This window comes from Jaculus jaculus, chromosome 1 (genome assembly GCF_020740685.1).
Source record: "Jaculus jaculus isolate mJacJac1 chromosome 1, mJacJac1.mat.Y.cur, whole genome shotgun sequence".
Classification (NCBI taxonomy): Eukaryota; Metazoa; Chordata; class Mammalia; order Rodentia; family Dipodidae; genus Jaculus; species Jaculus jaculus.
In genome coordinates, this window is record NC_059102.1 from 284,950,579 (window position 1) to 284,963,122 (window position 12,544).

Genomic DNA, 12,544 nt, shown 5'->3' on the forward strand with positions numbered 1-12,544 from the left:
TACTTAAAAAGAACATCATGAGGGCTGGAGAGATGGCTTAGCAGTTAAGGCACTTGCCTCCAAAGCCAAAGGACCACAGTTCAATTCCCCAGGACCCACAAAAACCAGATGCACAAGGTGGCACATGCATCTGGAGTTCGTTTACAGTGGCTGGAGGCCCTGGAGCGCCCATATTCATTCATTCATTCTGTGTGTGTGTCTGTACACGTGTGTGTGCGCACGCATGCACGTGCATGTGCAGGCACACACGCATCTCTTTTCTTCTCTCTAAATAAATAAAATTTTTGCAAAGAAAGAACATCATGAGCCAGGCATGGTAGCACACACATTTAATTCCAGCACTTGCAAAGCAGAGGTAGGAAGACTGAAAGAGTTAAAGGCCACCCTTAGACAACATAGTGAACTCCAGGTCAGCCTGGGCTAGAGTGAGACCCTACCACAAAAAAAAAAAAAAAAAAAAAATCATCATAAGTGATCCCATTATTTTTGTATGTCATACATATCATATATGGTAAAATATGTATAATGTGTGTGTGTATATACATATATATATACCCAGGAACCACAAGATTACTTGTTCCTACTATTTACAACATACTGGAAAGACAACCCCCGACAAGATGATTAGCATTACACAATGCTTTAAGGAGTTATCTGCACCCACTACGCACACCATAACAGCAAGAGCTGAATATGAAACTATTACAAACTACATTTAACTTTATGAAGTTGTAATCTGATACTACAGCTTTTATTTGCTTTTATATTGAAATAATCCTAAGTGTAAGTTTTGATAAATTTTTATTACCGTGTGCTTTTTAATGTATACATTTATGACACACCATCCTATTTCTTTGCACACAGTTTTTTTCTTAAGTTTTTCAGTATGATGGATGATTTACCTGTTTTCCCAAATTTTGACAAATCTAAAAATAAATAAATAAAACACCTATAACATGTAAGTGGACCTGAGTATTTCAAACCCATGTTGTTTAAGAGTCAACTGTATTTGAAATTCAGAGGTATGAATAGGATATTTACAGCACAAAACTAAAAGAGGTCATTTAGAAAATTTAGGGTTAAGGGCTAAAGAGATGGCTTAGCAGTTAAGGCATTTGCCTGTAAAGCCAAAGAACCTGAGTGTGATTCCCCAGGACCAACATAAGCCAGATGCACAAGGTGGTGCATGTGTCTGGAGTTCGCTTGCATTGGCTGGAGGCCCTGGCATACCCATTTTCTCCCTCCTTCCCTCTCTCTCTCAAATAAATTAAAAATTAAAAATTAATTAAAAAAAAGAAAATTTAGGGTTAAAAGAAAAAGAAATCAGGTTACATGGAAAACTTACAAAATTAGAAATAAGGCACGTAAGTGACAAAAAAAATACACTTGACAGGTAGACAGCAGAAGAAAACAGAAGTATAGTGCCCTAAATGACAAGTGAAGAAAAACTGTTTCAAAAAAACAAAGTGGGAGCCAGGCATGGTAGCACACGCCTTTAATCCTGGCAGTTGGGAGACAGAAGTAGGAGGATCACCATGAGTTTGAGGCCACGAAAGTGGCCAACAATATCAAATGCTGTCAAAAGGTCAAAGGAGTTATGAGAAACCAAAGGATTTGGTAATTCCCAAGTCTGATCACTATAAAGAGTGAGTTTAGTTGTTGGACGGTGAAGATGAAAGCAAGAAGAGACTTCAAAAAAACAAGGTATGCTCAGAAGATAGATAGCTCAACTGGTAAAGTGCTTGCCATGCAACATGGAACTAAATTCAAACTGTGGAATTCTCATTTTTTTAATTAAAAAAAAAAGTTTGTGGCAATAACATCTAATCCCTGGCAGTCTATTTGGTGAGCTTCAAGACAATGAGTACCTCTTTCCAAAAAAAAAGAAAAAAGTAAAAGCATACAGTGCCTGAGAAATGACACCCAAAACTGCTCTTGAGCCTTCACTTCTATGCACACACATGTGTATCTGCACACATGCACATAGACACAAAGGAAGAGGGAAAGAGGAAAAGAAGTAATATGGCAATATTTGCTAAGCATTATGTAGCTATAAGGAGAAAACAACTGACATGCAAATCGAAGGGATTTTTTTTTTTGGTTTTACAAGGTAGGGTCTCACTCTAGCCCAGGCTGACCTCGAACTCACAGCGATCCTCCTACCTCTGCCTCCCGAGTGCTGGGATTAAAGGCATGTGTCACCACACCTGGTTGGGATTTGTTTTTTAAAACCCTACCTTCACTGTACATATTCCAAAAGGTAACAATGCACAAGAAAGGGGGAAACTGCTAAAACAAGAAAACATAATTTACAGAAGCAAAGTCTTTAAAAGTGTGGGGCTGGAGGGATGGCTTAGCAGTTAAAGAGTATGCCTGTAAAGCCAAAATACCCAGGTTCAGTTGCCCAGGACCAACGTTAGCCAGATGCACAATGGGGCGCACACACATGGAGTTCGTTTGCAGTGGCTGGAGGCCCTAGCGCACCCATTCTCTCCCCCATCAACCGCCCACGGTCTGTCAAATAAATTAATAAATAAAAATGAAATATTTAAAAGTGTGAACACAGGGCTGGAGAGATGGCTTAGCGGTTAAGCGCTTGCCTGTGAAGCCTAAGGACCCCGGTTCGAGGCTCGGTTCCCCAGGTCCCACGTTATCCAGATGCACAGGGGGCGCACGCGTCTGGAGTTCGTTTGCAGAGGCTGGAAGCCCTGGCGCGCCCATTCTCTCTCTCTCCCTCTATCTGTCTTTCTCTCTGTCTGTCGCTCTCAAATAAATAAATAAAAAATTTAAAAAAAAAAAAAGTTAAGTGTGAACACAGGTCACATACAAAGAAGAGGCCTTAATAACAAAGATGGTGAGTGAATTCCAGGTCAGCCTGGGCTACAGTGAGACCCTACCTCAAAACCCCCCCCCCCAAAAAAATGATGGTGAGCCGGGTGTAGTAGTGCATGCCTCTAATCCCAGCATTCTGGAGGCAGAGGATTGCCATAAGTTTGAGGCCACCCTGTGACTACATAGTGAATTCCAGGTCAGCCTGAGCTAGACCCTACCTTTAAAAAAAAAAAAAAAGATGGCATACTATTATAAATAGAGAAGCACATGGACACAGCTTCAAGGAGGTTAGTTTTTGAGTGCAAGTACAAATTCTGGGGCTGGAAAGATGGCTTAGCAGCTAAGGTTGCCTGCAAAGTCTAATGAGCCAGGTTCAGTTCCCCAGTGCCCAATAGAGGCAGATGCACAGTGGCACATGCATCTGGAGTTCATTTTCAACATCTGGAGGCCTTGGTGTGCCTATTCTTTCTCTCTCTCTGCTTGAAAATAAATAAAAATATAAATTCTCTCCCCACTGTTTCGTATCTCATAAGGAAGGTTAAAAAAAATAATAAAAGACTGGACATGGTGACACACACCTTTAATCCCACCACTGGGGAGGCAGAGGTAAGAGGATTGTCATGAGTTTGAGGCCACCCTAAGACTACATAGTGAATTCCAGGTCAGCTTGGGGTACAGTGAGACTACCTATTTAACAGTAGGAGCAGTTTTTTATGCCGGGCATGGTGGCACACGCCTTTAATCCCAGCACTCGGGAGGCAGAGGCAGGAGGATTGCCATGAGTTCAAGGCCACCCTGAGATGACAGAGTTAATTCCAGATCAGCCTGGACCAGAGTGAGACCCTACCTCGAAAAACCAAAAAAAAAAAAAAAAAAAAAAGAGTAGGAGCAGTTTTAAAAATACTCACATGCTTCCCCATTGAGATATCCAAGTAGATCTTTTCGGTCAGGTCTTCTAACCACAGGAATATTTTCAGTCTAAGGCCAAAATTTTAAATTGGATATTAAGTGGACAGCAATTATAAAATGTGATAAACATGTAATCTCTGAATTTATTCCAATATATGTTGATAACATATGTTTAAAAATCACATTTGTCAAAACCACTGAGCTAAAAAGAAGCTAAAATTTTGAGATGTTAGTTTTCATTAATTTTACTTTTGAAATTTCAGAAGATTACTATTCATTAAGTAGTAATGTAAGTAATGTAATGTAAGTAATTAAGAAGTAATGGCTCTTCTTGAAATATCAATCTCAATCTCCTCCTACGTTCAGCTTTACTGTTAATTCATCTTTCAACTGTCCTCACCTTATGCTCATCTATTTTAAATCCAGGATATTTTCAGTCCCAATGCTGTTTTCACTGTATACAGTGTTAATTCACACAAAGTAGACCTTTATCAACCATGCAACTTGAACTCTTCCTACTAAGCTTGAGATTTACTACAAAAAAATTCAGTTAACATGGACATGAGACAGGGTAAGGAAATCATACAAAAAAATGTTAATTATAGTTTATGTTCTACATTACTTTTTTAAATTTTTATTTCTATGTGTGTGTACGTGCATGTTCATGTGTGAAAGCATGCAAATATCATGGCACATAGTAAAAGGCAGAGGACAATTTCAGTTGTCAGTACTCATCTTCCACATTATATTGAGGCAGGGTCTCTTGTCTCGACTACAATCAGACTAGCTGATACCCAAAGCATCCAGGAAATTCTCCTGTCTCCACCTCCTTTCTCACCAGAGGCACCTGGGACTAGACATCTGCAACAATGACTAGCTTTGACATAGGTATGACTTGACTGCGGCTACCACAAGCCCTATATCCACTAAGCCATCTCCCCAGTCCTACAGATTTCATTTAATTCTCAAGTATATATAATTTACAAAAACTAGAGAAAAATGACAGGTGTGGTGGCTCACACCTTTAATCCCAGCACTTGGGAGGCAGAGGTAGAAGAATCATTGTGAGTTCAAAGCCAGCCTCGGCTACAATGTGAGTTCCAAGTCAGCCAGGGCTAGAGGGTGATCCTACCTCAAAAACAAAGGGGGGGTTGGCTGGAGAGATGGCTGAGCAGTTAAGGCACTTGCCTGCAAAGCCTAAGGACCAGAGTTCAATTCCACAGTACCAAAGTAAAGCTAGATATACATGGTGGTGCATGTGTCTGGAGTTTGTTTGCAGTGGCTACCAGACATGGCGCACCCATTCTCTATCTGCCTCTTCCCCCAACCAAATAAATATATAAAATGTTTTAGAAACTTAATCTTGGGGCTTAGTGGTTAAGGGGTTTGCCTGCAAAGCCAAAGGACCCTGGCATGATTCTCTAGGACCCACGTAAGCCAGATGCATAAGGTGGGTCATGCATCTGGATTTCGTTTGCAGTAGCTGGGATCCCTGGTAAGGCCATTCTGTGTGTGTGTCTGACTGTCTCAATTAAATAAATAAATCAATTAAATAAAACTTAAAAAATAAAATTCACAAAAAACTTAATTTTCTTTTTGTAAGAAGACAGGCTAAATTTTAGTCTCTCCTTTCTTTTTTTTTTCCTCCTTACTTTTTTCAGGGAGGGTTTCAGTCTACCAAAGGCTGACCTGGAATGTAGTCTCAGGGTGGCCTCAAGCTCACAGTGATCCTCCTATTTCTGCCTCCCAAGTGCTAAAATTAAAGGTGTGTGCCACCACGCCCAGCTTTTAGTCTCTCCTTTTAGCATACAAGTTAAAACCCCAAAAGTAGCTTTGTCCATATATAAACACACACACACACACACACGTATGTATATATACACATGTGTGTGTATATATATACACATACACACATGCATATATATATTGCTTTTTATATGTATATAAATGTATATGTATATTTTGTATGTATGTGCATATAAACATGTGTGTGTGTGTGTGTGTGTGTGTGTGTGTGTGTGTATGTGTGGTTTTTTTGCGAGGCAGGGTCTCACTCTAGCTCAAGCTGACCTGGAATTCATTATGTAGTCTCAGGATGGCCTTGAACTCGAGGAGATCCTCCTACCTTTGCCTCTCAAGTGCTGGGATTTATTGTGTGTGCCACCACGGCCAGCTGTCCTTATTTTTAAGGAGTCTACATAAAAGTATTACAAATAGAGTATATGAATCAATGTTCTCTAAGTACTATTTCTAAAGGTGATAATATACTTCATCGTTTAAAATATAAATTATAGCCAGGCGTGATGGCGCATGACTTTAATCCTAGCACTTAGGAAGCAGAGGTAGGAGAATCACCGTGAGTTCATGGCCATCCTGAGACTACATAGTGAATTCCTGTTCTGCCTGGGCTAGAGCAAAACCCTGTCTTGAAAAACCAAAAAAATATATAAAATATGAATTATATATACATTACTGCCAAACAAAAAAGATTAAGTCTAACACTAAAATAGACACAGTGAATTAAAAAGCACCCTGTAATTTGTAGAACCCAAGAACTTTCAAATTCTGACCCTTTAATTTGGAAATATTCAAGAAAAGCAAAAAAGCTATTAAATCTTTTATACCAAAGGTCATAAGGTACACAGTAACAACTATAACTATTAGTTATAAACTATAGCCACTTTCTAAGAGCTCAATTTTCAAGTCTTAAGTGCTTAAATCATCTTTCAGAAAATATTAGGGTTAGAGAGATTGCTCAATATTTAAAGGTGCTTGCTTGTAAATCCTGATAGCATGGGTTTGATTCCCTAGCATTCACATAAAGCCAGATGCACAAAGTGGTGCATGCAGTGGCAAAAGGCCTTGGTGTGCCAATTCCTTCCCTATTATTCTGTCTCTTTGCCTGCCTATAAATAAAAATAAAAATAAATTCTATGTCTAATTCTACCAAATGATCATAAATGTTGGCGGGGATGTGGAAAAACAGGAACCCTTCTACACTGCTGGTGGGAATGCAATCTGGTCCAGCCATTGTGGAAAACAGTGTGGAGGTTCCTAAAACAGCTAAACATTGATCTACCATATGACCCAGCTATAGCACTCCTAGCTATATATCCAAAGGACTCATCTCATTTCCTTAGAAGTACGTGCTCTACCATGTTTATTACTGCTCAATTTATAATAGCTGGGAAATGGAACCAGCCTAGATGTCCCTCAACTGATGAGTGGATAATGAAGATGTGGCATATTTATACAATGGAGTTTACTCAGTGGTAAAGAAAAATGAAGTTATGAAAGTTGCAGAAAAATGGATGGACCTGGAAAGGATTATACTAAGTGAGGTAACCCAGGCCCAGAAAGCCAAGCGCCACATGTTCTCATATGTGGATCCTAGCTACAGATGATTGGGCTTCTGCGTGAGAAGGAAAATACTTGGTAGCAGAGGCCAGTAAGTTAAAAAGGAGACATAAAGGGAAGAGAAAGGAAGGGAGGAGGATACTTAATAGTTTGATATTGTATATATGTAAGTACAATGATTGTAATGGGGAGTTAATATGATAGAGAATGGAATTCCAAAGGGGAAAGTGTGGGGTGGGGAGGGAGGGAATTACCATGGGATTTTTTTTTATAATCATGGAAAATGTTAATAAAAATTTAAAAATTAAAAAAAATTTGAATAAACCATATAGCAGCCTAATTCTGACTCTCCAAGAGATTTTCAAATACTTGAAAGCCATATGCAAAGTTTTACATGCCAAGTGATTCCTACTTATCAATGAAGAAAAAAGCACGCTTGAACACGACTTCTACTTACAGCTGCTCGTCGAACATAAACAGGATGAGAGAGGTGCACATTATTTAGCAGAAATAGTATTGAATCCAATGTGTAGTACTCTCTGGGTTGGCCTTCTTTTCCAGTCCTAAAATAAGGCAAAAATTTTACTTACAATTTGAAGTTACATGTATTCATTATCTAGCCACAGCTGGCTACCCAACAATGATCCCCCACCCCACCCCAAGGCAGGGTCTCACTCTAGCCCAGGCTAACCTGGAATTCACTATGTAGTCTCAGGGTGGCCTTGAACTCATGGAGATCCTCCTATCTCTGCCTCCCCCATGCTGGGATTAACCCAGCCCAATCAATCAATTTTAACATGATTAACAAAAAACATATTATAGGGCTAGAGAGATGGCTTAATGGTTAAGGCATTTGCCTGCAAAGCCTAAAGACGGGGTTCAATTCCCCAGTACTCACATAAGGCAGATGCACAAGGTGGCTCATGCATCTGGAGTTCACTTGCAGTGGCTAGAGGCCCTGATTCACACATTCTCTCTGTCTCTCTTTCCCTCTCTCAAATAAATAAATAAATTATATGTATATGTATATTCATATATAGGTATAAATATATAAATATATATATGTATATGTATGCATGTATGTATGTATATGTGTGTGTGTGTGTATATATATATATATATATATACATATATACATATATATATGTATAAACAAGCAGACTGTCATGGGGGCAAAAAAAAACAAACCACCAAGGAATACAGAACGGAAATGCAAGAAAAAAAATTAGGGAAGCTCATAAACTCTAGAAGTGCTAGATACATTAAAATAGAAAAATCATGGCTGGAGGGATAGCTTTTTAAGGCGCTTGCCTGCAATGCCAGAGGACCCAGGTTCAATTTCCCAGGATCCACATTAGCCAGATGCACAAGGGGGCACATGCGTCTGGAGTTCGTTTGCAGTGGCTGGAAGCCCTGGTGCACCCATTCTCACTCTTTCTTTCTCCCTCTCTTTCTCTCTGCCTCTAAAAATAAATAAAAATTAGAAAAATCAAACCTACATGAGGCTGTGGGCTTTGTTAATGAGGAAAAAAACGTAACCAGTTACACACTGGTTCAATTAAAAAAAAAAAAGCGAAGTGCTCAAGAGTACAAGTACCATCATAAACAATTTATCAATAGATAAATTCTACACTTACAAGGTAGATATCCGATGTCTCTTTCTTCAACTAGACACTTCTATGTATCATCCTTAACAGCATTCTTTTTTTTTAATTTTGTTGTTTATTTTTACTTATTTGAGAGTGACAGAGAGAAAGAGGCAGATAGAGAGAGAGAATAGGCGTGCTAGGGCTTCCAGCCACTGCAAACCGAACTCCAGACGTGTGGGCCCCCTTGTGCATCTGGCTAAAGCGGGTCCTGTAGAATCAAGCCTCGAACCGGGGTCCTCAGGTTTCACAAGCAAGCGCTTAACCACTAAGCCATCTCTCTAGCCCCTTTAACAACATTCTTAACAATAAACACCATGAACTTCAAAAGGTGTTATTCTGATAGTATCACTAAATTGGACCAATGATGCAAAATCAAAATACAATCCTACCTATAAAACAGTGTAGTGGCGCATGCCTTTAATCCCAGCACTTGGGAGGCAAGAGGTCCACGAGTTCAAGGTCAAGCTGAGGCTACCTAGTGAATTCCAGATCCGCCTGGGCTACAGCGAAACCCTACCTCAAAGGAAAACAAAAAAACAAAAAAACAATGCTGTCTTGGGGGACAAGCTCTCTAACAAAGCACATGCATTACTTACTGACCAATTATACCCTTCCCACTCCATCTACCTACCACAACCCAAATAAATGCATTATGGGAATTCCTCTGAACACAACTCACTATAATCAACTTCAAACTACTTAACTAGCCTCTATCCCCACTTTTCTTCAAAATCTATACATTTCAAGACTTACATCATTTATCGCTTATTGTACAAAGTAATTTCATGTGACCAGTTTTTCTCATGGCATAGACAACAGAAAGATAATATACACTACATGCAGTAAAGGTAATGTCTGATATTTTTATATGCACATATTTACATGGGCAAATACACAGAAAATGAAAATAACTTCTAAGTGATTCCCTATCCAAAGTTTCAAATAAAAATTTGTAAATTTTACTTTCTCACTAGCTTCAATAAAGTGCTGTCAAAACATTCTAGTGGGAAAGAGAATTCCTTAGAAGGAAGTGGGGCAAGAGGGTACAGGATAATGTAATGGAACGGGCCTATGATCAAAATACATTTTGTACATATATGAAAATTGTGAATAAAAAAGTTTAAGAAAATAGAGTATACAGAAAAGGTAAAATCCAGAAGAGGAATTGGGGGAAGCAAAAGGGGTGTTGGGGGGGGAGAAGGAATCAAGAAAATTTGAAAATGCTAAAACCAAAAAATCAAATTAAATCAGTAATACAGTTCCTTCATACTGTAAGACTACTAAGCCATTCCACACATAATTCTACCGAGTCTTTAAAGTTCATTAATTGGTTCATTTATTGAAAGAACCTGTAGAATGCAAACATATCAAACACACTTCTGTGGAACCTTCCCTATACATCCCCTAGATTTAAACAACTATTCTGAAAGGCTAATAGTAACTTAGCCTATCTCTTCTAGTCAGAATAAGTTAAGCTACTTGTGAGACTGAAATTAGTGTTTTATAAATCTTTGTTTCTTAAATTTCCCTATCCCTTGAGTACTCTAACCAGTTTTTAAAGAAAAATATAATCATAAAAATACAATCAAATATAATCTACACAATTTCTTTGATAAAGTAAAATACAAGAAACTCAGAATGTCATTTTATCGACTCGTTCATAAAGCTAGTATGTCACACAGCTTTTATACATCATTCATGAAGACATTCCATTCAACCTTGTTTATCATTTCGTTTAATGGGTGCTGAAGTTTTGGCCCAAGGTTCTCACTATCCCGGACGACGTACCAATGACAATAACATCATTAAAGAGGCCTCAAAAGTGACTTCCTAAATGAATTAAATCCTTCACATGAGTTCATCAACAGTCCGAAACGTTTCTCTTTAAAACACACTTTTCAACACGCACCTACCATCAATTCCTTAGACCTGTAAACTCACTCCATTTTACATTAACTTCCCCCCTCCCCCGCCAAAAACTCCTGCTTTCACCTCAAACACTGATGATGACTCTTCCAAATTCACTCAATCTCTTTCCCTGTCCTAGTCTCACGTCGTCCTTTCCCTTCTCTCTTCTGGAGGAGCCACACGCTCCCCAATGATGGAAGAAGAAATCAGCCAGGGGCTGCGAGGGCCGGTGGAGACAGCTCCAACGCATGGCGGGCTCGAAGAGGAAAAAATAAGAACAAAAAGAGACACGGGGGAAGCGGGGGGTGGGGGGCAGGCCTTCGCGCACCTCGCGCAGGTGTGCCCGGCCCGACCCCGAGGGCGCCAGCATCTCCACCGCCCGGAGAGGAGTCGCAGGTCCCAGGGCACCTTTCCCTCCGGCTCCCCGACACCGAAAGGGGTGCATGGCTGCGCGCCCGGCGCCCCTCGTGGCCCGCGCACCCGACAAGACAACTTCTGCAGCCGGGAGGAACTTTTCTCCCCCGGGCCCCGCCGGCCCGTCCCCAGGGAGGCCGGGGCGGGCGGGCCGCGAACCAGGTCGCCCGCGGGAGCCGCCCGCCCGACGCTGCCCGGCCGCACTCACCCCCACACCACATAGTTGGTCTTCACGTTCTTGGGCCAGGAGAACTCCCCGAAGATCACTTCATCTCCCTTGACCACAATCTCCTTCTTCTGGATGTTGTACTGTCGCAGGACGCTGAGCACGTCCGCCATCTTCGCCCCCCTCGCCGCCGCCGCCGCCGCCGACCCGAGGTGCCGCCGCCGTCGCCGCGCCTGCCTCCGCCTTCCTCCGTCGCTTCGTCTTCCTCTTCCTCCGCCTCCTCCTCCGCCGCAGCCGCCGCCGCCGCCTCGAACCAACAGCAGCCGCACTCAACAGCCACCCGCGTCTACGACAGCTGCACGGGCACTAGCCACACAAGCCGCCGAGGACCCCGCGCTATATAAGGCAAGGCCCCGCCGCTGGCTGCCCGCGGAGAACGCCTGATTGCGCGCTCCCAACGCCGCCGGCTGCCGCCAGGGGGCGCGACGACCGCCGGCGAAGACGCCCCTCCCAGACTCCCGCGGGGCAAGCTGCCAACTTCCACACACACCCAGCTAGGAAACCCCGCCCTCACGGCCGGCGCGCTCCCGGGGAAAAAGGCCCGGGCGCGCGCTCGGCGGCGACAGGTGCGCGTGCACCTGCGCGGCGCGATGGGACTTCCAGCCCCAGAGCGCACCTGGAGCCCTTGGCCAGCGAGGCTAAAGGCTCTAGGGGACTCTCCTGGCCCGGCTACTAGGGCTTGACTTATTTGGAGGAGCTGTAAACTTATCTTACTAACTATATCAAACCCACACTTAACAGAACATGTATAAAGTCTTGAGCGCTGAATAAGCCCTTTAGAAGGCTGGGAACTTGGAGGTGAGTTTATAACGTTTAGATTTGGTTTTCATTTTACTGAAATTGCAAAATGGAAAAGATGGAAAATGGCGGAGAACAAGTTTGATACTATGTGTTTGCTGCTGTTTGACCTTGGGTTGCCTACTTTACCAGAACATTGCTTGGTTATTGGAGAAAATAAAACCAATAGAAAATATGGTGAGAACATCTAGCAAGTCAACAAAATATAATTATTGGCTCTTCCCGCCCTTTTCTTTGGAAATAAGTTCTCCCGACTCATCACAAAAGACTTGAAATGGAAGCCGAGTGTGGTGGCACACGCCTTTAATCCCAGCACTTGGGAGGCAGAAGTAGGATCATGGCTGTGAGTTTGAGGCCACCCTGAGACTACATAGTGAATTTCAAGTCAGCCAGGGCCAGAGTGAGACCCTACCTCGAAAACGCAAACACAACATTGTTAATGGAAAAATTA

At 41.8% G+C, this 12,544-nt stretch overlaps 1 protein-coding gene across 1 annotated transcript in view; it reads right to left on the reverse strand.

The window, feature by feature from the left end:
• Cdc73 (cell division cycle 73) overlaps positions 1 to 11,434 on the reverse strand; it is a 141,405-nt gene extending 129,971 nt beyond the window's left edge. The window contains exons 1-3 of the mRNA XM_004659522.2: positions 11,278 to 11,434; positions 7,556 to 7,661; positions 3,741 to 3,810 (exon numbers count right to left, since the gene is read on the reverse strand). Of these exons, the coding sequence (XP_004659579.1) occupies positions 3,741 to 3,810; positions 7,556 to 7,661; positions 11,278 to 11,408 (307 nt within the window). The 5' untranslated portion in view covers positions 11,409 to 11,434. The remainder of the gene's footprint in view (positions 1 to 3,740; positions 3,811 to 7,555; positions 7,662 to 11,277) is intronic.
• Positions 11,435 to 12,544: the final 1,110 nt, after the last annotated feature.